Genomic DNA, 25,074 nt, shown 5'->3' on the forward strand with positions numbered 1-25,074 from the left:
AAGCTGTGACAACATTAACTGCAGTGTATAAATGCTAACAGAACCAAAATTATTGCTATTCTAAGGATTTGCTGATTTATTTGTTTGAACTTATTTGAGGTTATGGGAACAGCACAGAAACCGATCTCACACAATGTCTACATAATAAATAAGTGTTTATTACTCACCAGTAAATTCACATTGGGATATAAATGTGATATGCATTATTTAACATTATACAACATACATGTTGTAATTCTTGGAGGCGAATTAGCCAAAAACTAAAATCCTCTTGTCGCTCTCACGCATTGGCCATGAGACTCACATATTGGGAGCAGATCTCATGGTCTCATGCCAAAATTTTCAAATCTAACTTACAAATCTCATTACAAAAAAAGTCAGGCTAATTTTAAAAGCATATTAACCGATATATGAGAGTTTACTGCATTGATTTTATCTGATTTGTTCCTGCTTGGATAACTAGTAAAATCTGAAATCTAACTGGCTGAGCCTTCCCTCTGTTACACTTAGATCAGCCAATCAATGAGACATGCTGGTGGCTCATGTAACTGACTAATATAGCTGTACTGCTCACACCTGAGCTAGCCATTAAAAATGTTCAAGTGAAAATTTAGTGGTGACCATTTATATAATATGCAATTGTTGTATAATCTCCTGATTATGGATGTACTCATCAAGATAACCTGGATAGCTACAGACTACACTCTTGACATTTGCAAAAGGTCTCTTAGTTGTGCTCTCTAAAGACGGCCAGATCTTGAACAAACATCACATCAATGGCAAGGAGCACAGCCAGAAATAGAAGACAACGGCAGATATGGTTTTGTTGCAAACCATAAAACACTTTGTGGATATTAGAGGCTTTATAAGATGTAAGTAACCTGCTTTAGTTTGTGTTGTGCAGCTAATATACTTTATATAATCGACCTCTCTATGCTGTGCAACATGAGGGATATCTTACAGCTATATGCTGGGACTACATCACAGTGTGTTGTGGCAGAGAACAATAGTACAGTACATTCTCTACAAACTGTAAATTTCCCTTCGTCTAACTGGAGTGCTAAAGTAATGACATTCACATTAAAACTTACATTACAAATTTACAGTATTTCCTGGCACTGGTAACTGTTACCAGTCAAGTACAGCAGTGAATTAACAGTATATAATTCAAAACATATTTACAGTAAACTATTGTAAATGAAATAAAATCCAGTACATTTGCGTGATGCTTTTATCAAAATCAACTTACAATTACAGCAGAGTGTAATTGAGCTGTTGAGGTTTGAGGGTCTTGCTCAAGGACCCAAATGTGATACTGCTGGGATTTGAATTCATGACCTTGTGATCTGTAGATCAAAATCTTAACCACTGAGCCACAACTTCCCTCATCAAGCTTTCGCTTGTTCAAACACCTCTACCTATGAATTAACTCACACTAAAAGATGAACTTAAGATTTTACTAGCATATAAATAAAAGAGGGTTTGTGTTTGTGTCATCTAAAATCAAAGTCATTAAAGTAAAGGGCAAAAAAACAATCCACAATTTTCAGATGCTGACAAATATTTACACTCCTTCATAAATATTAGATATACCACTATTCAGTGTGTTTTTGGGTATTTTACTGTAAATAAATTCACTGTTGCAACTGCCCAACCATTTAAAGGACAATACTGTAAAATAAAACAATATTTTGATGTAAAATACATTTAAGTGAATTAGAAATTTGTGATATGGTGATACATATCGTAGGATGAGAGAAAAGTGTCTATTCAGTTTTAGAGGAAAAGTAATACATCATTTCAAGATATATCTATATCTTCCGTATCACATTTCAGACAAAGTGATGCAAGTGTGTGTCAGTAAAATTATTTTAGAGCGTTGGCACTTTTGGTAGCCATTTTTAGTAAAATCTCACACACTTGAGCTTGAGAGGCATGTAAAAACTAAGGCTTTCCTGAATTTGACACCACTGAAAGCAGCGATAAGGTCAAAGCAAGGAAATCAATCTTTTTTGTTTGGTGTATTCAGAGATACATGAGATAAGAAGCATAGTGCGCAACGGTAAGTCCACACCCTTGCACTCTCACACTCTTTCACTGTGCTCATTAGCAACATGAAGCAGCAAGGAATCTAATCATGGAATCGAAAGGCTGCGAGTAGCACCGTCCACTAGATCAGGAGTCTAGAATCCACAGAGCTCGGAAAGAGCAAACAGAAACCCAGGCGTCTCTTCCTCTCAGCACGCTATTCACGCTGCTGAGCAAACAGACATATCGGGAATCCAGCATCCACTGTTTGCGTTTGATAACCTGACCCTGGCTTTCCGCAGGAATCTCTGAAGCAGGGCAGGCTACGAGGGTCCCCTCTGTGTGATCAGTCCGTAGTGCACCTGAGCAAACATGGCTTTTATGAAATGATTCACAAGTACTTCTCGGGTGCTCAGTAGGAATGTTAGCGGAAATTCACAATTTCAACACATCTTGGCTGTTACTCCAGCGCAAATATTGCCTATATGTCTGAAGGTTTTTAATCATCCAGGGCATGCTGTTTGTTTAGTAGTAGTAGTAAGTCATGATTAGATTTAGTTTGCCACTCATTAAGGTGATTAGCTTTGCACTGTAATAGTAGGGTGCTTTGACATTGCATCATTTAATCCATTTGAATCAAAAGGTGGTGTATTTTCCTCCTTGGTACTGTTCATTTAGGCAAGTGAGATTTGCACTCAGTTGCACACCACCATCTGAGCAAGGGGGTTTCATTCTGGTTCCAAGTGAACTCTAGCATGGTTTAATTGCAATAAGAAAAGATCCATCCATCCATCTTCTGTACAGCTTATCCTACACAGGGTCGCATGTGAGCCTGGACTCAAGTATCGAGGTGGGGGACACCCTGGACAGGGTGGGCACAACTGCACACGCATTGACAGACTATGGACAATTTGGAAATTGGATTTTGGACCCATTTCCACTGTCTCCTGTAGAGGTCAGTACGATCAAACTCACCAGGTAGACTAGGACAAGGACCATACATATGAGTAAGCAATGTTAAGGGGTGAGTATGAGGGGATCCTCAGGGTCCATAGAAACCAGTCTGGAATTTATTATTGCAGTCACCTCTGCCATGAACTTTGTGAGAATCACATGCGTGATTCTTGACTGTCCCAGCTGAAGCATCTTCAAGTCCAAGATCTTTCACGTTATCCCGATCATCCGCTCCCACACTCCGCCCATGTGGGAGGCATGGGGAGGGGTGAAGATCCAAGAACATCCTTGTTCTGCAAGAAAACATGTCCCTTCATCCAAGTTAGAAGGGATGTTCAGTTCTCTGGGCAGCTGTGGCTCAGGTGGTTTAGCGGGTTGTCCACTAATCGTAGGGTTGGAGATTCGATTCCCGGCCCACATGACTCCACATACCGAAGTGTCCTTGGGCAAGATGCAGAAACCCAAGTTGCTCCCGATGGCAAGTTAGCACCTTGCATGGCAGCTCTGCTACCATTGGTGTGTGAGTGTGTGTGTGAATGGGTGAATGAGACACAGCGTAAAGCACATTTAAATGCAGACCAGACTATTTCTCTGCACCCACCCACTAAATTTGTCCCTCGCTCCAAGCGTAACCGCTTTACCAGACCACGAATGTCAATGAAGAATCTCAAGGTGTTTATGAAACAAGATGTATCCATAAACTCCATTACCTCAATATGGACAGCTCTCACGGTTAAACAGGTGAACAACACTGCCCATCTCTTGTTGTTCAGGAGTCTACCTCTATAGTGTGGCGGGCAGAAATGGTCCAAGGACCAAATACGTTGGTCCATATGCAAGTAAAAGGGGGTACCTTTCATACAATTGGAGAAGCGATTCAAACGTTCTGAGACTAAGTTGAGATACCTTTGTTAAGGTAATGAATGCTGCTACTTTGGGAGTTCGACATCTGCCATAGGATCAATGAGGTCAAACGGGCCTGAGGTGAGGTATGTCTGGTTCGGGCAGGACAACAGAATTCTGTTATTAACGAAAAAGTAGGAATCTGCGTTTCTCATTATGAATCTAACCAAGGACTACTTTGCTGTGTGAAAAGAAGTTCACACTGTCAAACTCGATATCCATCTCAGACATTATAATTTCAGCCAACTGCACAGCCAACACTGCACTACAGAGCACAAGGCATGGAATGCTCAGCTCTGGACGGGGGGCTAGCTTGGCTTTCCCCAAGAAGAAGCTCGTCTTGCAGCTCCCATCTGGTCTCAAACTCCTGAGATAAGTCACTGCAGCAATAGCCAGGACAGAAGCATCTGAAAAAAAGCTCTCTCTTCAAAGCTTCTGAAGGGGAATTTTTCGTATAATGTCTAGAGATCTGGAGATGTTGAGCATTCACAGTAGAGAGGACACTGTGTCCTGTAAGTTGTTTCATATCACTTGATGACTGATATGTGAATGTATCAGTTACAAGATTCCAACTAACTCCAAAGGTAGGCTGCACATGCACTGCGACCTTGACAAGTTTAATTTCTCTTAGTTTACTGGCCTGATCATCTAAAGGAAATGTGTCCATGACCTCCTTGATGTTAGAAGCAATTTTGTTCAGCTTCAAATTGGAACGTGCCAAGGCTGCTTGGGTCCTCTTGAGCAGATCAATAGCAGCTGCCGCAGATGGTAGTGATTAAACAGTCATCCACGTAGAAATCCATTTCTACAAACTTTCCAACCTCTACTCCGAACTGACTCAGCCTCTTTTGCTGCTTGTCTGAGGCCATAAATTGCTACAGCAGGAGAAGGGCTGTTACCGAAGATGTGGACCTTCAAACTGTACTCGATGATGTTCTTCTCTGGGTCATTATCTTCATACCAAAAGAACCTGAGAAAGATCCTATTCTCTGGCTTGACAGGGAAACAATAGAACATCTGTTGTATATCCATAGTGATAGCTTCTGCATCCTTTCTAAAGTGCAAGAACACACCAAGGAGTCTGTTGTTGAGATATGGGCCTTTTGAAAGTACATCATTAAGCAAAACACTATTGTACTGACAGCTTGAATCAAGGACCACTCAGATCTGTTCTGGCTTCTCTGGGTGACAGACTCCAAAAAGAGGCAAATACCAGGACTCATCTTGCTGCTTAAGCGGTGGGGCTATCTTCATGTGACCTTCCCCGTTCTCCAGGAATGCGAAGAAATGTTCTTCCATGACAGGTTTCTTGAAAAAAGACCGCTGTAGAGATCTGAAGCAATCTAGAGCTTGTGTCTTGTTGTTCAGTAGGCGTCACCTCTGAGGTTTGAATGGAAGAGGGGCTACCCAGCTATTCCTTTCATCCATGTAGAAGCCTTCCTTCATTATACAGAGGAAAGTCAAATCTTTGACGCACAGCTTCTCATCATCCTTTGTTCTCTTGAAGACATCCCCTTCTACATTATGTCCATCTTCTTCCCATACAGGCCTCTTCACCGCAACCATAACTTGAAGACCTGGGGGCTTGTCACAAACATTCTCCTTGATATGATAAGCATTAGGACTAGGCTTGAAAAGTGATTGCTGACCACTATCCAAGGTGTTGGTGAACCATTGGTGAACACTGACTATCTGGTTTGTGCACCTTGCCAAACAGACGTTACCCACTATGACCCAAACAAGGTCTAACTTCAGAGCATATAGGGCTTTGTGTGGTCTGTTGATGTACTTGAACTTTATGTACCTTTATGATGTCTCTTCCCAAAAGCATCATGATTGGCGCTTCCAAGTCAATTTTCGGGATCTGTCCTGCAATACCCTTCAGGTGTGGATGATGAAGAGCAACTTGCGGGGTGGGTATCTCGGAGAGATCATCTGGGAAGTTGTAACACACTAAAGTAATTAAGGAAGGTAGAGAATGAATGACTTGACCATCAATGGATGCCACTTGAAACACATTCACTGACTGATCGGCTTGAAGAGGAAGGGCAAAGCTAGGATCATTCCACATTCTGGCTTGTTCTACAAAGTTAACAAACACAGAAAAGAGGGGAAAGGGAACTCTGTGTTGTTGTTTGAACGTATAGCCCAGAGTCATCCACTTATCTTGTAAGCTGAAAGGTAGTTTTTGCGCTATGCCACGTGCGGTGTCCAAGCAAGTGAGACCCAGAAGCACTCCCTTAGATCTTGCTACTAGGAGCTCCATGAGTAGGTCTCATAATTCTCTGAGTTTCTTCCACTCTTTATTCGAAATCTTTGGGGAAACCTCTAATCTCCTGAGTAGTGAACTTTCAACGACCTCTGGTGCCTCAAAACAATCATCTAACCATTCCCAAATCATCAAGAGACCTCTGTCAGGGTTTTCCACATGCACCGCTTTGATGCGTTTCACCTGCTCTCCAGAATCTGCTCATAACCACTTGACCAACAGATCCATCTCCTCTTTAGCTGTGAGATTGAGTCTTAGTAGCAGTGAAGAATGATGCTTTCCATGTTCTGTAATTCTCAGGACGTTTGTCAAATTGTAAAAGACCTGTGGAAAAGATTTCTCATCTAGCCGTGAATCCGACGAGGTCACGTATGTCTTGAATCAAATCACTGTTTGCTGCGGCAAAATTGAGCATGAAGAGGTGGAGTTGGAGCGCAAGAATTGACCTGTAGATAATCGTGAGCATTCATAGCCGCATCTGGTGGCTGCACGTTGGGGTGCAACAAAGTGGCTGAGATCATCGGGTGGTCTTACACAAGCAAAGTAAGGATCCTGTCTAGTTCCTGACAAAGGGAGAAAGCTTTACTCTCTGTGATGGCTTAGAATCAGATCCATCTGGGTAGGGGACATATCTGATAGCTTCCTCAGATTGTTTATCTGGGATATGTGTTTCACTGTCAACGATGTTCTCTGAAACTTCAACCCAACTGCAGGAAGGGAACCCAAATGCTTTGCATTTTGGATTATGGGCAGCATTTTATTGTAGATGCAAGCTTCATGGGTTACCATGAAGGGCAAACTGAGCCAAAGGACATGTGTTCTGGATATTTATATTTTTATATTTTTATATATATATATATATATATATATATATATATATATATATATATATATATATATATATATATATATATATTTAGTGCCAGCTATGTCCTTTCCGCATATCTGGCAAAAGCTTGTTTATTTTTTTCCATCAGTATGTTTGTTGTTCTTTTGCTTCATCTAATTGTGTGTGCAGTGTGATACCAAACCAACCCAAATAGCAAATGAAACAAAATGATAAATTACTGACTTAGAAAATGGTCTAATATGTGTGAAAATGCCCCTAGGGACGTTAAGCCACTCAACTGAACTGATGAAGACCCTTGAAAAACAGACGAAAGTGGCTTCCATATATTGCAATATGCCGACTCAACATTTTCAAAATCTCAAAAATAAATCTTTACCAATTAAGTACAGTTACAGTAACGACACTTCAATATTAATTAACTGTTAATAATTGCAATTATAAGTTGTGAAAACTATACAATTCTTAATTCGGAGAGAAAAAAAGTCAACTCGTTAATCAGATCAATATCTCCCCATCAGAAGATCCTGGAAGCATTTATGAGTAAGTAACTTTTCTCAGAATAGAACATTACTGTCTTTGGCTGGCCTCCTGCTGTCTATTACCTTCAAGAGAGCTGTAATGTTTTTATGTAATATAGAATCAGTATTTAAGTCTAGTATTTGTGTGTCTCTGGTCAGTGATTCGATCCAGCGCATTTCTAGATGAATAATAAAAACAGCAGAGTTTATCATCCATTTGATCCAATTACAGCAAATGTTTTGCACTGGACTGCTCCCAAGGGATGATTGGATTGAGTAAACACCACTCTCACGTGGAGAGGCACAAAAGCAAGACCCTGGCTTCCGCCCAAAAGAGCTTGCACCTGCCACCTCAACTGAGCTTAATCCCCCCACATGCTAGAAGTCATCTGACCACTGGGCTTGTGCTACACTTCCCTTCAGTGGCCCTCACATCAAAAGCATGAGCTCATGTGTCAGAGTCCGGCTACAAACAACACCCATTCCACCCCTTCCCTATCCCTTCCACTGCTCTGTCTGCATTAACCCCTTCGCTACAGTAGAGACAAGACATCACATCGACCTGTCACTCAAACCTTAAGCTCTATGCCACTAGGGAAATGTGTCTGCTGATAACATATAACACTATCATATGGAATCAGAACTGCCTCGTTACAGATAAATGAACACATACTCAAAAAGGTATTTTATAATGTGTAAATAAACAGTGTTTTTCTGTGCCAAAAAGAAAAAGAAATAAAATGTCAGTGTGTTTGGTTCCTGTGTTCCTTTTCAATTTTAATTTCCTATTATTTATTTAAATGTTCTATTTTTTACATTTCAATTTGTCATTCTTTTCAGTCCTTTGATTTTTCCATTAGCCATTTTCATAAGCAAAGGACTAAAAATTAAAGGTTCAAATGCAAATTAAAATACAAAATAAACCAATGGCAAAGTGAAATGCACTACAGAAACCTGGGCAAAATGGAAAAGTTGAAAATGGAATAAATTGCAGGCTGAAATGGAAAAAAATACTGATAATAAATTTTGATAAAAGTGCCCTTTTAACATTTATTTTCAGGTTTCTTTTTTTGCACCAGAAATCCTGTATATACCTCTGTATGGCTTATTTCAGCTGTCATATCCATAAACATATACTGATTAAAGTGCAGAAATGGTGCTGTGTGATGACCTTAATAATAATAATAATAATAATAATAATAATAATAATAATAACAACAACAATAATAATAACAATATTAATAATAGATTTCACATACAACTGAATTTTCTTCCCAAAAAACAAGGACTAAACAAAACACAGGATGGGGTAAACAATTACTCCTCTAGTAATTATAATTATAATATGCCAATGTTAAACTTTCAGTAGCATGGATTAGCTCTTGTATTGAAGCATGCACTAATACAGTAACTATATAAGAATATTACAAACAGTAACAAATACACAAATATAAACTTCCTAAATGTCATATGTTGTAAAATGTCCATAACAATACTGTAATTACTGAATATACACACGGATGACAAATTAAATGAAAAGCTGGTGGCTCTGTTATGCCATGTACTTTGTTGACATGGTTTGGGTTTACTTGCTCCCTTAGAGAGAGAGAAGGGTCACTGCAAATCAATACACAGTTATTCTGACTGATGATGAATCATTTCTATCCTGATTGGACTAGCCTCTTCCAGGATGATAATGCTCCAATCCTCATGGCACAAGAGCTCACTGAGTGGTTTGATAAGTATGAAAATAACGTACACTTCCAGAGACTTGCTGAATCGTTGCTAAGACACAGTGAAGCTCTTCTGGAGGCTTGTAGTTGTCCAACACCTTTCTAACACACTATGTTTATTTTCCTTTAATTTGTCCCTCATCTGTATACTGTGTAACTGAATACCAATGGATGCATATACATATCACATACATGTAAAGGTATGGTTTACTCATACAAGCACTTATCGGTTGAATTGAATGAAGGGCTTTTCACAGGCAAAGTAAACTACACATTTCCCATTCATTTACAAAGACAGGTTCAACCTTAACAACCCATCTACCATGTGCTCATGAGCTCAGTTTATTTAAAAATAATAATAATTTTTAAAAAATAATAATTAAAAAAAAACTTTTGTTGTCCTCACATGAGAATCTCATCTGCTTGAAAACTTAATTGGCACAATAAATAAAGCAGAAATTGAGTTCATGCTGGGGTGAATCTTAGGCAGTCAATAAAACACCATCAAGGATGTACCATACAGTGGATATAAAATAATCTACACACTCCTGTTAAAATGGCAGGTTTTTTATGTAAATAAATGAAACCAAGATAAATCATGTCAGAATCTTTTCTACCTTTTCTAAAATTTTACCTATAAATTAATGTTAAAAACAATAAGAATCATTTTAGGGGGGGGGGGGAGAATTTTTTTTTTTTTTTTTTTTTTTTTTTTTTTTACAATAAACTGGTTGCATAAGTGTGCACACCCCTAAACTTAGCTAAAGCACCTTTAGATTTCAACACAGCATTAAATTTTTGGGGGTAAGCGTCACTCAGCTTGGCACATCTTGACTTAGTAATATTTTGCCATTCCTCCTTGGAAAAGCATTCTAACTCTGTCAGATTGGCTGGGCATCTCCTGTGCACAGCCCTCTTCAGGTCACCACACAGATCTTTGATTGGATTTAGATCTGACTCTGGCCGGGCCATTCCAAAATCTTGAAATTATTTTTGTGAAGTCATTCCTTTGTTGATCTGGAGGTTTGCTTCGGGTCGTTGCCATGCTGAAAGGTGAAATTCCTCTTCATCTTAAGTGTTTTTGCAGCAGAATTTTTGGGTCAAAACTGTCTGGTATTTGGAGATATTCGTTGTTCCCTCCACCCTGGTTAAAGCCCCAAAGATAAGCAGCCCCAAAGTATGATGCTTCTGCCTCCATGCTTCCGCATGGTTATGGTGTTCTTTTGGTGATGTGCTGTGCTTTTTTGTGCCAAACATATCTTTTTTTTTTATGGCCAAAAAGTTAAAGTTTGGTCTCATCAGATTATACCACATTATTCCACATGGTTTTGGGAGATTTGCCAGCATACCCCATAAATTACTGCAATTACTGTCCTGTTCTTAGTAATGTCACGGTCATGCCATATTTTCTCCACTTGTTAATTATTGTATTCAGTTTCCCACAGTATATTCAATGCCTTGGAAAAAAAATTGTAACCCTCTCCTGATTGATATTTTTCAACAATGAGATCCCATACCTGCTTTATAAGCTCTTTGCAGCCCAAGGCTTTTCCAGTTGGATGTTACCAAGAAGATGTCAGGAAAATCCTATAGGAAGAGCTGTACTTTATTTGGGGTTAATCAGTCACTTTAATTGATGGCAGGTGTATACTAATTAGTATTTAACATGAGTTTGAATGTGATTGGTTAATTCTGAACACTGCCACATCCCCAATTATAAAAGCGTGTGCACACTTATGCAACCAGGTTATTGCATTTTTTCCACCGCCTAAAATGATTCTTATTGTTTTTCTCTTTAATTCATAGGTTACAATTTCAGAATAAAGGTAGAAAAGATTCTGACATGATTTGTCTTGGTTTAATGTTTTTACATAACAAAAACCTGCTATTTTAACAGGTTTGTGTAGACTTTTTATATCCACTGCATATAGTTAGCATGCATTTGTGCTAATTCTGTTTACATGAATACCCTCTGTCAAAGCTACAACGAGCATGGCAACTAGCAAGCTAAGTTAAATAACTTGCAGTTTTGACTGACTTACTTATGAATCTGAGTTCACCCACTCACGTTTTCTAAATAATAGATATGCTCGTATTTTGCTGAAATAATACACAAAAGTGCCGTCTTCATACAGGAATACAGTTAGGTCGATTCCTAAATAGTGTCTAATTGAATTCCACTTAAGATTCAGCCACAGAAAAAGAGTGGCTGATATGTACCTGTTTGAAATTATTACTTACTTACATTCAAGATCACTTAACATTCAAGGACACATACTTTCTACTGTTTTTTTTACCCGAAAAACTGATACACAGTTTTTAAAAATGTTAAACATTACAGTATGCCACTAATGACACATTTATTCAGACCTATTTTCCTATATCACAATCATTCAGGCCAAAAGTTCCAAGTTAGGCAACAAGATGCAACGATCTAAATATTATGAAAATGCAAATCGCTTTTGACCAATGAAATTTGTATACAATTTTAGCACTGATATTAATGCAGAATACCAAGATGTATCTATGATCTTTTTTCATGGCTTAAATATGATATGTACTAAACAATTCACCACTTCTTTAATCAGCAGTACTCTAACAGCAAACACAACAGTGAGTCAGCCTGCAAAAATGAAGCCTGTCCTCACAGTCAGCTATACTGCACTATAGAAAACAATGAAACACGTGAGGAGTGGTTCATTTTTGCCCATTAGGCTAAATTACTTTCCTTGTATTTGATGGTGTATGTGTGGCTCATAGATTACTCACAAGTAGATAATATGATGTCCCTGTTTAAATTAAAAGCCGTAAAGCTCATCTAGGTGCTCAGCGGAGACGCTCTGCCTGCTGCAACCACTTTGAAGGCACAAACTAGCACAGTGACACAGATTCAGTGACTCACACTCTGCCCTGGTATGCAGGAAGAGCAAGTACAAATGCTCCCCCATGTCCCAGCCTCACTTCTACCCCCTCAGCAGAGGCAGAATGAAGAGGAGAGAGAGAGAGAGAGAGAGCGAGAGAGAGAGAGAAAGAGAGAAAGAGCGTGTCTGACAGTCTGGCCAATGCAGAGTGTGTGAGTCATAAGAGCAGAGGCCCACACAGTCTCAGTCACGAGCAGCAAAAACAGAACAAGAGCCCAGAACTGCAGAGCTCAAGGTAGACAAAAGGTCTGGAGAGAAAGAAGAAAAACACTCTGCCTTCAGAATGTGTCACTTTGGTGACAGCCATTTCTGCCCATATTTTCAGCTGCAGTGGCTATACATGAAACCATAGCACAATGACTACCTGTATGGCATTTCAGAACCCAGTGATTAGACTAGGGCTGCAACTAACAATTTTTTTCATAATCGATTAATTGGCCAATTATTTTTATCGATTAATTTGGGGGGGTTGGGGACAACTTTCAATACCATTTTTTCATTTATTTAAAATAAAATCCTGAATATTCCAAATATAAACTTCAGCGTATAACTTTATATACATACACACATATACATAATATTGGACAGACAGCTGTGTAAAATGTGTGTATATATATGTATATTTTATATAAGTATTTATGCATTATGGATGCACAAAAAGGCACTGATAATTAAACTACAGTCTCAAATTAATAAAAAAAATAAAAATAAAAACTTTCACTGGTACTGTTACTCACTGTTTACTTTGATAGTACCGTTTTTTAATTAGACATTACAGATCTTACGTGCGCTACACTGCAAGTGAGGAGCAACGCAGCCTCGTTACAAATAGATCACTTACACATTGCTCCCATTATAATAGACAACAGAATTGACACTTCAAGCGTGCAGATACAACAAATAATGACAATAAACTTGAATTAAACTAAAACTTTTAAGCAACTCGCACCAATTTCCCTAACCCCTCACACACAGTGGAGCATTTTGGATAGAAACATAAGTTTGTGCTTGTGCATCACTGTTGTGCATCCGTGCTACACAAGCTCGGCTTTTCAAAGTTTGAAGGTTACAGTCTTCTTCACAGTATTTAATATAAAATACTCCCCTGCCTTAGAGGACGTGCGCAGACCAACTAATCGATAATGAGATTCGTTGAAAGCTGTTTTCATAGTTGATTTTTATCGATTTCTTCTATTAGTCGTTGCAGCTCTAGATTAGCCCATCTGAAATAAATGTCCAGTAGAACAGAATACAAGTTTTCGATCTCGCCTCTCATCCACAGCGAGTTCAGAATTCCAGCTAAGGAGTCAGTGTGGCAAACTAATGACTAATCCTGAAGTACAGCTGAGACATTTTTCTTTAAATACTGTGTGTGTCAGAGTATGACGGCAGCCTGGGTGCCGACTCACAAGTCAAGCAGCCCGGCAGGCCAGAGACTGCCTGCACGAACGGCATAGACCGGCAAAACAGTCCACAAACTCTCCACTCTTCTGATCAACAAAACCCAGTCTGTTTCCCCTGGCCATTTATTTTTACATGTTCTATTTTCAAATCCCAGAGTTTCTCCGCTCCCTCTCAGTTAATGAACCGTGGAGTCTTGTTTGCCATAGAGTTGGGGGGAAAAAAGCCATGGAAAGTTTGCTGCGGTTAAACTTGAAAGGGGGCTAAATTACATTTTATTAGTCTGACCAGATTATTAAAATGAACAGTATGAAAAAGTTTATGAGACTAATGAGGACTTTCTAATGGAGCATGGCCATTAATTTAACATTGAATATTTCATGGCCGATTTTACCCGACATGGGTGTGAACATTTGGAGGAAAGAAGACTATATTTGCACAGCGGAAAACACAGCGATTAACCCTGGTAGTCTCTTAAACAAAAAACAGTAATAACGTTAACTTGTCTGAAAATACACTTTTGTCACCAATTATATATACAGTTATTCATTTATAAGAATCCAAGCATATAGCTAAGCAGTTGAGGAACCTTGGCCAAGGATCCAAGTTCTCTGGCAATCATGGGATTTGAAATCACTTCCTATCACTCACTTTTCAGTAAGTGCTTTATCCTGATCAGGTGGTTTTGCTCTGATAAATTGCCATAGGTGTGAACGAGTGTGTGCATGTATGCTGCTTTGCAACGGACTAGCGTCCCATCCAATGTGTATTCCTTCCTCGCACCCAGTGTTCCCAGGATAGGCTCCGGATCCAGCACCTTCCTATCACTAGAACCGAAATATAACTGCTCAGCTATCACTGCCATCACGTGATTGTTACATTACAGGACTTTCAATTGTACATTACAGGATTGGTACTTTAATTGGTACATTACAGGACTTTAATTGACCATGCTTCCTCTGTTAGGTCCTTCAGCAAGACTTTTAAACCTCAGATGCTCAAGTATATCCACATAAATGCAGATGTGAAACACTGAACTGATTTCTGAATAGCCAATAAACAGCATAGCAAAGTATTTTTGTCATATTATTTTAAGTGTTGCGACTTTCTTAAAATAACAGAAAATTAGAGGCAAATAGAAAATCCAATCGGGGCACAGTGGCTTAGTGGTTAGCAAGTTTGCCTCACACCTCCAGGGTTGGGGGGGGGTTCAACTCGCGCCTCCACCTTGTATGTGTGCGAAGTTTGCATGTTCTCCCTGTGCTTCAGGGGTTTCCTCTGGGTACTACGGTTTCCTCCCCAAGTCCAAAGACATCCGTTGTAGGTTGATTCTCATGTCTAAATTGTCTGTAGTGTGTGAATGGGTGTGTGAATGTGTGCCCTGTGAAGGATTGGCAGCCTGTCCAGAGTGTCCCCCACCTTGTGTCCCAGGTCCCTGAGGATAGGCTCCAGGATTCCCAGGACCCTGTGTTGGATAACCAGTTCAGAAAATGGATTTATGGAGAATATCACATTGGACTGTAATCTTTCAGTGTTTATGTCTGAGAGAAAAAGTTGTAATTAATGAAGTTAATGACAGCATTTTGCATAACCAGTCAGGTTTGTCCTACTACCTGTAGTCCAGTAAATCAAACCATAGACAGTGCATCCGGAAAGTATTCACAGCGCTTCACTTTTCCCACATTTTGTTATGTTACAGCCTTATTCCAAAATGGATTAAATTCATTATTTTCCTCAAAATTCTACAAACAATACTCCATAATGACAAAATGAAAGAAGTTTGTTTGAAATCTTTGCAAATTTATTAAAAATAAAAAACAGAAAAAGCACATGTATATAAGTATTCACAGCCTTTGCCATGACACTCAAAATTGAGCTCAGGTGCATCCTGTTTCCACTGAGATGTTTCTACAACTTGATTGGAGTCCACCTGTGGTAAATTCAGTTGAATGGACATGATTTGGAAAGGCACACACCTATCTATATAAGGTCCCACAGTTAACAATGCATGCCAGAGCACAAACCAAGCCATGAATTCCAAAGAATTGTCTGGAGACCTCCGAGACAGGATTGTATCGAGGCACAGATCTGGGGAAGGGTACAGAAACTATATTACCATTGTTTTTTCTACACCATTGAAGGTCCCAATGAGCACAGTGGCCTCCATCATCCATAAATGGAAGAAGTTAGGAATCACCAGGACTCTACCTAGAGCTGGCCGCCTGGCCAAACTGACCGATCGGGGGAGAAGGGCCTTAGTCAGGGAGGTGACCAAAAACCCGATGGCCACTCTGACAGAGCTCCAGCGTGTCTCTGTGGAGAGAGGAGAACCTTCCAGAAGAACAACCATCTCTGCAGTACTCCACCAATCAGGCCTGTATGGTAGAGTGGCCAGACGGAAGCCACTCCTCAGTAAAAGGCACATGAAAGCCCGCCTGGAGTTTGCCAAAAGGCACCTGAAGGACTCTCAGACCATGAAAAACAAAATTCTCTGGTCTGATGAAACAAAGATTGAACTCTTTGGCCTGAAGGGCAAGCGTCATGTCTGGACGAAACCAGGCACCACTCATCACCTGGCCAATACCATCCCTACAGTGAAGCATGGTGGTGGCAGCAACTCTGTGAATGTCCTTGAGTGGCCCAGCCAGAGATCTGAAAATGGCTGTGCACCGACGCTCCCCATCCAACCTGATGGAGCTTGAGAGGTCCTGCAAAGAAGAATGGGAGAAACTGCCAAAAAATAGGTGTGCCAAGCTTGTAGCATGATACTCAAAAAGACTTGAGGCTGTAATTGGTGCCAAAGGTGCTTCAACAAAGTATTGAGCAAAGGCTGTGAATACTAATGTATATGTGCTTTTTTTGTTTTTTATTTTTAATAAATTTGCAAAGATTTCAAACAAACTTCTATCATGTTGTCATTATGGGGTTTTGTTTGTAGAATTTTGAGGAAAATATTGAATTTAATCCATTTTGGAATAAGGCTGTAACATAACAAAATGTGGAAAAAGTGAAGCGCTGTGAATACTTTCCGGATGCATTGTACATGTACTGATTAAAGCCAGGCTGTGCAGAAATAGCTCAGTTTCATTCACAGGCTTAAATGTAGATGTGATGCAGATGTGATAGGACTGGTTCAGTAAAAATGAATCTTGTATATAAAAACCAAAAGGCTGGAAAAGTAAGTGTTACTAAAATGAAACAGCTGGAGGAACATTTTGCAACTAATTAGGTTAATCGGCAATAGGTCAGTAATATAATTGGGTATAAAAAGAGTATCTTAGAGAGGCAGAGTCTCTCAGAAATAAAGATGGGCAGAGGTTCACCAAACTGTGAAAAACTGACTTTTTTTTAGTAACACTTACTTTTCTAGCCTTTTGTTGTTCCGTCCTAACTTTTTTGAGACGGGTTGCGGTCATCAAATTCAAAATTACTTCAGTAATTTTCACTAATTACTCAGTTTAAACATTTGGTATGTTTTCTATGTTCTATTGTGAATAACATGGGTTTGAGAGATTTGCAAATCATTGCATTCTGTTTTTGTTTACATTTATTTACATTTTGCACAGCATCCCAACTTTTTTGGAATTGGGGTTGTACAGTAAAATACCGGGCACCTGGGTTTCTGGCATAAACTGTGAAATAACTGCATAGTTTAGGTGTCACCTAGCTTTATTTCTCAGCCAGTTGCAAACACATATCTGGGTTGACGGTCTGGAACGAAGACGAGTTCCCCAAAACAAACCTTTCTGCAATCAAAAATAATAACTCCACACAGACAGTAACCCACGATCAGGATCGAAGCAATGCTATCCGCTGGGCATGAATTAGAAATTATGGCATGACATTTTGGCATATGTGAATATCAAGTGAGACTTTATACCAACTGTAGTTTTCAATAACCAGTTTGTTCAGCCTGCTCCATTTCTTTTTTCTTTGTCCTTCTAACATTCTCGCAGTGAAGACAGTATGTGTAAGTGATATGGTAATGATATAACCCAAAACAACTACACTTCTTATTGACAAAAGTATTTGGATTTGAACATTCTTTAGGTACATGTTGAAAGCCAAATAACATATACCATGAAGCAGCAAACAAAAAACAAACAAAAAAAATCAATCAACCAACCAAACAAACAACAAAAAAAAAACCTTTTCCCAGCACAACAGAAATCTTTTTGAGACAGAGCAATCCAACCTACTTAACATGATGAAGTGAAGCATAACCCACTTAAAACTGCCTTTGCAATGCAAAACTTCTCAACAACAAAAACTTACTACAGGATGCGCAATTCCTCCAACAAACACTCTACAGTCCAACATCACACTCAAGCAAGAATAAATATTCGATACGTTCTGTTAAAGGTGATATATAGGCCACATCTTCCAGAAAAGACTGACTTCCTTTAATTAGGCTTATATACATGTAGTTTACCACACACCAAAACACTCCTGTAGCCAACAGCCCTATGTGTGTGCAGCAGACTGTGAAATGCCTCCATGGTCTTTGTAGCTCTCCTTCACTTTTGTGTATAGTTTGGTTCATTGCTTCTCAGATCCAGTTCAAAGATACACGTTTTATCAGCTCCTGATCTATCTTGATTACGACCTGGATCAAGTGTTTTGGCAGATCTGCCAAAGTGATGAAAACACCATGTGTATTCTACCCCAGCGCGAGCAGTGAATACCTGGTACAGGTGTGATGACAGCAAAAACATGAACCATCTGGAAAGCATGTTAGGTAGGTTACTGCTGTTGAATACGGCTCTTGAGATTGTATTCAAGCCTACAAATGAGCTAGTCCGTGGTTTTGCGCAACGACGTTTGAAGCGTACGAAGCACTGGTTGAAAAACAACAACAACAACAAATCAACAACGTAGGCTACTACAGAGGAACTGAAGTGGCTAAAACTGGATGCACCATCAGCACTGGCTAGCGAGGAATACCTGCATCACACAACCAGGCCTAGCCAAACACTTCGCCACACTCCATGTGGACTGGATGCAAATTTTAAACATTATGAAGAAAATAACATATGTATTTAAGAAAATAATTATAATAATAACCGTTATAAATGGTCTGAAGCAGACTTACTCTCTCCAATCTGTCCGCTGGCGGAGTGGCGCATCGTGCACACACACAGCACCAGACCCCAGAAGAAGGTCGAAATATTCCTCGTTGTTCCTGATCTCATTCCTGTCGCATTCAACGCGTTTCTGATAAACAGAAAGGCCTCGTCCCACACATATAGAAATGTAAAATATTTATATAAAACAGCACACCGATATGAAACCAAAGCGGCTCCGAATTGTCTTTTTCCTAATCAAAAACAAATCCGCGTTTTCAGTTGCGCTGAAGCAAGAAATTCTTCCTCTTGAGAAAACATTCAGCTCGATGAAGATGAAGATGCATTATTATTCCTGCCAGCGACTGGGACATCTGAAACATCTCGAACCGTGTATTTCACACCAACGACAATCCGCATCTTCAGCCTCCATTTCTCGGAGAGAGACAGGACGAGAGAGAAAACAGAAAGCAATGATAGCTAACTTCACAGTCAGCAAACCCGAATCTCCCTCATCCAACACTGAAATCCTGACTGCACACGGAGAGGTGCTGGTTGTTTTAATGAATTCACCCTCGACCTAATTGCAGTGAATCCCAGGGACGTGTGAGGAAACAACGAGCTCACGGTTCAGCTGAGGATGACTTGGATAGGCTATGAATGAAAAACGTAGCCCTCCGTTCAATGAGCTTCCCAATAGGGCGACATCGAAAATATCCGCCAGGACAAAAATGGTTTCGACCAACTGCAACTCCTCGCCTTCTCCCTCCCTCCGTCTGCGCTCGCTCTCACGACCTGCTTTTCCCCCTGCAGTAGAAATAATCCCTTTTAACACGGAGCTCTTTGGGTTTGCGGATGATTTTCCACGTCGACTGAAAGAACAGATTGTTTTTGTTGATGGTTTTGTTTTTTTTTGTACAGATTGGCGTTGAAGGTCTCTGCAGCGGCCCAGACTCCTGTGATCTCTCTCTGCTGCTCTGAGGATCACCGCTGTAAACAACACTCTACACACACACACACACACACACACACACACACACACACACGTGTAAGCGAGAGCAGGAAAAAACGGAGTGGAGTATTCATGGCTAGCGTGGGAATCCTCCATTAGCACATTTAGAGAGTCACACACCGCTGGGCTCCATGAACATTACCGTCTCTTGTCTTCGGGAAAAAAAAAAATCAAGTGTTTGGGATCTCTACTGTACACCTCTCATTTTTAATGCACATTTCATTCCACCGTGCTTATGTATTTCCTAAAGCAGTTAGTGTATCATGTGGCATGGAGGAGCCAAATGAGGCAGATTTCTGAAAACTTTCTGCCTCACAGACTGCTCCGATCACTGGAGCTATTTTTGGATGAACTTGGTTTGTAAACAAACCTGACAGAGAACACTTCCAGTTCATTTCAAACCTGCTGAAAAAACAAAAGCAAACAAACAAAACAACAACAAAAAAAAAATATAGAAACACTCACAGAACTTATAATGGTTTCCACTACAAATACAATTACAAACCATCAACTAACCATTAAAAACATTATCATTACTGGTCCCTAATGGTATCCACTAGACATAACATGCCACCAAAAGAAGGCAACAAATTACCATTAGAGACCCACATGGACCATTACAGTTTCCATTAAAACCCTAACAATTCCCATTACAAATTCTATGAGGGTTACTATTGTTTTTTTTTTTTGTTTTTTTGTTTTTATTCCTGCAGGGGTGTTATTCTGTAAGGCTCATACAACCTATAAAGAAAGTTTGGAAGAAAATTGATGCAGAATTCATTAAAACAGCTTGTAATGGTTATGCTGAGAAAACCCCTGGCAATCCAATATGAAAATAGGGAGGATTAAAAAATAAGGATTTGTTTACTATATAAACACAGACTATTGAAATGTCAAGGACATTTAAGTAGTATCTCTATCAATAAGTGTAACTGCTTTCACCCAACATGTCACATTTATATAGCGCTTTTCTAGACACTCAAAGGGGGGGTTGTCTCGTCAACCACCACTAGTGTGTAGCATCCACCTGAATGATGTGATGACAACCATAGTGCACCAGAACACCCAGCACGCACCAGCTATTAGTGGAGAGGAGAGAGTGATGTAGCCAATTCAGAGATGGGGATTATTAGGGGGCCATGATAGAGAAGGGCCAGTGGGGGAATTTCGCCAGGACCCCAGGGGTGTACCACATACTCTTTTTTACCATAAGTGTCCTTGGATTTTTAATGACCACAGAGAGTCAGGGTCCCCGTCACTATACTGGGGCATTAGGACATACACAGACCACAGAGTGAGCACCCCTTGCTCGCCTCACTAATACCACTTCCAGCAGCAACTTTAGTTTTCCCCAGGAGATCTCCCATCCAGGTACTGGCCAGCCTCAACGCTGCTTAGATTCAGTGGGAAACCAGGCAAGAACAGCAGGGAGATATGGCTCTGGCATATAATATAAGACTACGCCTTGACCATTACACTGCTGTGAGCTATAATACTATGTAAATATAAAAAAAAAAGAAAAAAGATCAACGATCCAGACACTTATTGTACGATACAGATGTTTGTAAATCCGTTTTCACAAGCTGCCAGTGCTTTCCTACTTGTGATCCGCGCCCCCTAGTGGACACTCATGATATTGCAGAAGGGCCACCAATGTGTGTGTGGTTTTTTTTTGTTGTTTTTTTTTTAAACTTTTTTTTTCGATTCTCAGAATTTGACTAAAACTAAATGTTTTCACATTTAAGAATGTTTAAAAATAGAGTAAAGTCCATGTACCGTACCTAGTAATAAAATGTCCCATGTTTCACAGTTATCATGGATTTCAAAAACATTATGTACAGTAGAAAGCCACCCCACTTGATTGTCTTCCTCAACAACATTTTAGCTCCTAAACAAAGATAAAGGATTAGAGCAGGGCCCTCATTATCCAAGTTATGGGGGAAAAACAAGTTAAGTTTCCACAAAAACACACTACCCAGGTGGTCCTGTCCACTGCATTTGTGAATATCTCATATGCCAGAAACAAATTTCTGAAAATCATAAGGCTGAAAATAGAGGCAACTTTAAAGCAAGAGGACATGATTAGAACTGACATACTCAAGCTGGGAGTGGTATGCTGTTTTGGTATGTGGCACCGTAATTATTCCCTTTCTTTTTCTGCTCCATTTGTGTTTTTCAACTATGAGGATCAAGACTAGTTTTAGCATAACTTGTACAGTGCTATCATGTCATATCATGCTAGTAAACAATTACTAAGGTATTCCCCAGGTCTCAGCCCTCAAACATCCATAAGGCAAAATATATTGTACTACATGTTCATATACTGTACATGTATGCAGACATGGATAAAATTAGGTACACAGGATAATATCATAATTATAATTCTTATTTTTATATTGCTACTTTTAATTTGTTTCCCATTTTTCTTGATCTTGAGATTACCCACAATAGTCTTGTACATTGTAGCCACAATAGCATTGTAAATGGTCCGTATGTACTGTATGCCACACCTATTGTATGCCCTTACAGATTTGCCATAAAAGAGCTACAGTTATTCTGAGAGGGAGTTCAGAGTGACCTATAGTCCTGTAATGTGAAAGAATGAAAGACATTCACAATTTTGATCATGAAATGCATTACACACAAAGAGTAACAACAAAGAGAATGCACAGGTTTCAACTGAAACACATATCTAGGAACAGCATGGCATGAGGAGTTTCTTGTTGTTGTTGTACCTTCCAATTAACATTGCTGCAGGTGTTTTGTAACAGTAGTCACACAGTCCAACCTTTTCTTCCACAACAATAGCTCGGATGGCAACAATGGCAAATAGCTTCAGTTGCTAAACAGATGGGTGACAGTTGATCCCTTAAGATCATAAAACCGCAGCTCAACAAAAACAAATTCAACAAGCCAAGCTCGCCTTTCCCTGTGAAAGGAATTCCAGAAATTTTGACAATTCCTCAGTAGGAAGTTGGTGGTTTATGTGTAATGGAACGAAAGGAACCACAATTGAAGAAAAACTGAAAGAAGAGCATTTCAGAGTGTGCATCCATTTTTACTGTAAGATACCAGTGCCTATTAACCACAGCAACAAAGAAACCATAATAGAATAGAATATTCATAATTGTACATCACACAGTCATATACAAGTGTCTTTATCCTCCCATCACTGTGGTCGGTTTATTTGTTGGCTCTTTTGGGGGCAGTGGTGGCTTGGCAGTTAAGACTATGGGTTACTGATTGGAATGTCGGGGGTTCAAGCCCCAGCACTGACAAGCTGCCACTGTTGGGCCCTTGAGCAAGGCCCTTAACCCTCTCTGCTCCAGGGGTGCTGTATCATGGCTGACCCTGCGCTCTGACCCCAGCTTCCTGACATGCTGGGGTATGTGAAGAAAAGAATTTCACTATGCTGTAATGTATATGTGATCAATAAAGACTCATTATTATTATTATTATTATTATTATTATTATTATTATTGATGGCACAATAAGGAAAAGGGGGGGGATCTACAAATCTAAACTTGATATGTCTCCATCAGTTTCTGCAGCATTACACACTTGTACAGAATATCCGACCCTGATTCTTGGACTACCCCCTGTCCTGCACATTATAGTGTTTTTCCTGCTCTAACACACCAACTTCAACCCCGGAAGGGCTGTTCAGTAAGCTGTTTTGTTGAACCAGGTGATAGAGAAGAGAAAACATACAAATGTTCAGGACCGGGGGTACTCCAAGGCCAAGGTTGGGAATTTGAGCACTAGCACAACAGCAGAGGCAGACAAGAAAGTAAAGTAGTGTGTAATCTAGATCACATCCCCAAACCCACAACATGTTTTCTGTAATTTGTGCAAATCCACAGAATGATCTCTTTGGGATTGACTCACTATAGCTGCCATCTAGTGGGTGCAAGGAAAATTACAACTACTCTCATTTTATTGACTAAATCCATCCATCCATCCATCAATTTTCTGTACCGCTTATCCTACACAGGGTCATGGGAGCCTGGAGCCTATCCCAGGGGACTCAGGGCATAAGGCGACCATCCAGGGTGTCCCCCATCGCAGAGCACAACTGCACACACACTCACACACCCATTCACTCACTACAGACAATTTAGACACCAATCAGCCTACAGCAGTGTCTTTGGAATGGGGCAGGAAACCAGAGTACCCGGAGGAAACATGGGGAGAACATACAAACTCCGCGCACATGGGGTGGAGGTGGGAATCGAACCCCCAAATCCAGAGGTGTGAGGCAAATGTGCTAATCACTATTTATTGACTAAATCACTAATTTTTCTCCCAAAATTTTTTATATATATATATATATATATATATATATATATATATATATATATATATATATATAAAATTTTGGGAGAAAAATATATATATATATATCCATCCATCCATCCATCCAGCTTCTACCGCCTACTCCTTCATCAGGGTTGCGGGGGAACCTGAAGCCAATCCCAGGGAGCATCGGGCACAAGGTGCCAGTCCATCGCAGGGCACAATCACATACACACTCACACACCCATTCATACACTACGGACACTTTAGACACGCCAATCATATATATACACACACACACACACACACACACACACACACACAACACACATAATTGCAATCAAAATTATTCAACCCCCATTGCAAATCCGGTTCATTGTTTGCAATGAACAAATCAAACAAAAGCAATTGAAAAAGTTCAACACAATAAGTGGTTTCCCCAAATTCATCTGAAAATGCAATTTATAATGATTTTCCAGTTTCAAAATTATTCAACCCCCTGAATAGAATCCCTCACAACAGCACAAATATGCAAAACAGGTGTTGTCTCAAGCATACCTGATGCAACTAATCAAGGGCTTCATTAGTTGCACCAGGTGTGCTTGAGCTGGAACATATGAAATACCTGAACTGGCTAGGGGTAGAAAACATATGAACTAACTGGACGGGGCAGAAAAAGGAAGCTATGTACAGCTGCAACCAGATTTATGAGAAGGTAAGTTGTGAAAAACCCTTGAGTGACTGCAGAAGACCTGCAGCGAGACTTGGTGGCAACAGGCACTGAGGTTTCAGTGAGTAAGGCGCGTACTAAATGCAGATGGTTTCCATGCCAGAGCTCCAAGATGTACATCACTACTAACCCAAAAGCACAAGAAAAGTCGGCTCAAAATGATATAAATAAGTTTTGGGATTCTGTTCTGTGGAGCAATGAAACAAAACTGGAGCTTTTCAGCACTATGGATCAGCGGTATGTTTGGAGAAATAAGAATGAAGAAAGAACACTCTGTCCACAGTCAAGCATGGTGGCAGTTTGGTGATGCTCTGGGGCTGCTTTGCATCCTCTGGCACTGGAAACCTGTAGCGTGTTTGGATGGATTCATTTAAGTATCAGGAAATCCTAGGAGAA

General features: G+C 39.9%; 1 protein-coding gene across 2 annotated transcripts in view; it reads right to left on the reverse strand.

Annotated features, from left to right (window-relative positions):
* igf1ra (insulin-like growth factor 1a receptor) overlaps positions 1 to 20,319 on the reverse strand; it is a 116,646-nt gene extending 96,327 nt beyond the window's left edge. Inside the window, exon 1 of one of the 2 annotated variants that reach the window (XM_053623111.1) lies at positions 18,670 to 20,319. In XM_053623111.1, the coding sequence (XP_053479086.1) occupies positions 18,670 to 18,769 (100 nt within the window). In that variant the 5' untranslated portion in view covers positions 18,770 to 20,319. Of the gene's footprint in view, positions 1 to 12,024; positions 13,387 to 18,669 lie in introns of those variants that run through there. The other variant, XM_053623113.1, reaches the window with a different exon arrangement.
* Between the last annotated feature and the right edge of the window lie 4,755 nt (positions 20,320 to 25,074).

This window comes from Ictalurus furcatus, chromosome 4 (genome assembly GCF_023375685.1).
Source record: "Ictalurus furcatus strain D&B chromosome 4, Billie_1.0, whole genome shotgun sequence".
Lineage (NCBI taxonomy): Eukaryota > Metazoa > Chordata > Actinopteri > Siluriformes > Ictaluridae > Ictalurus > Ictalurus furcatus.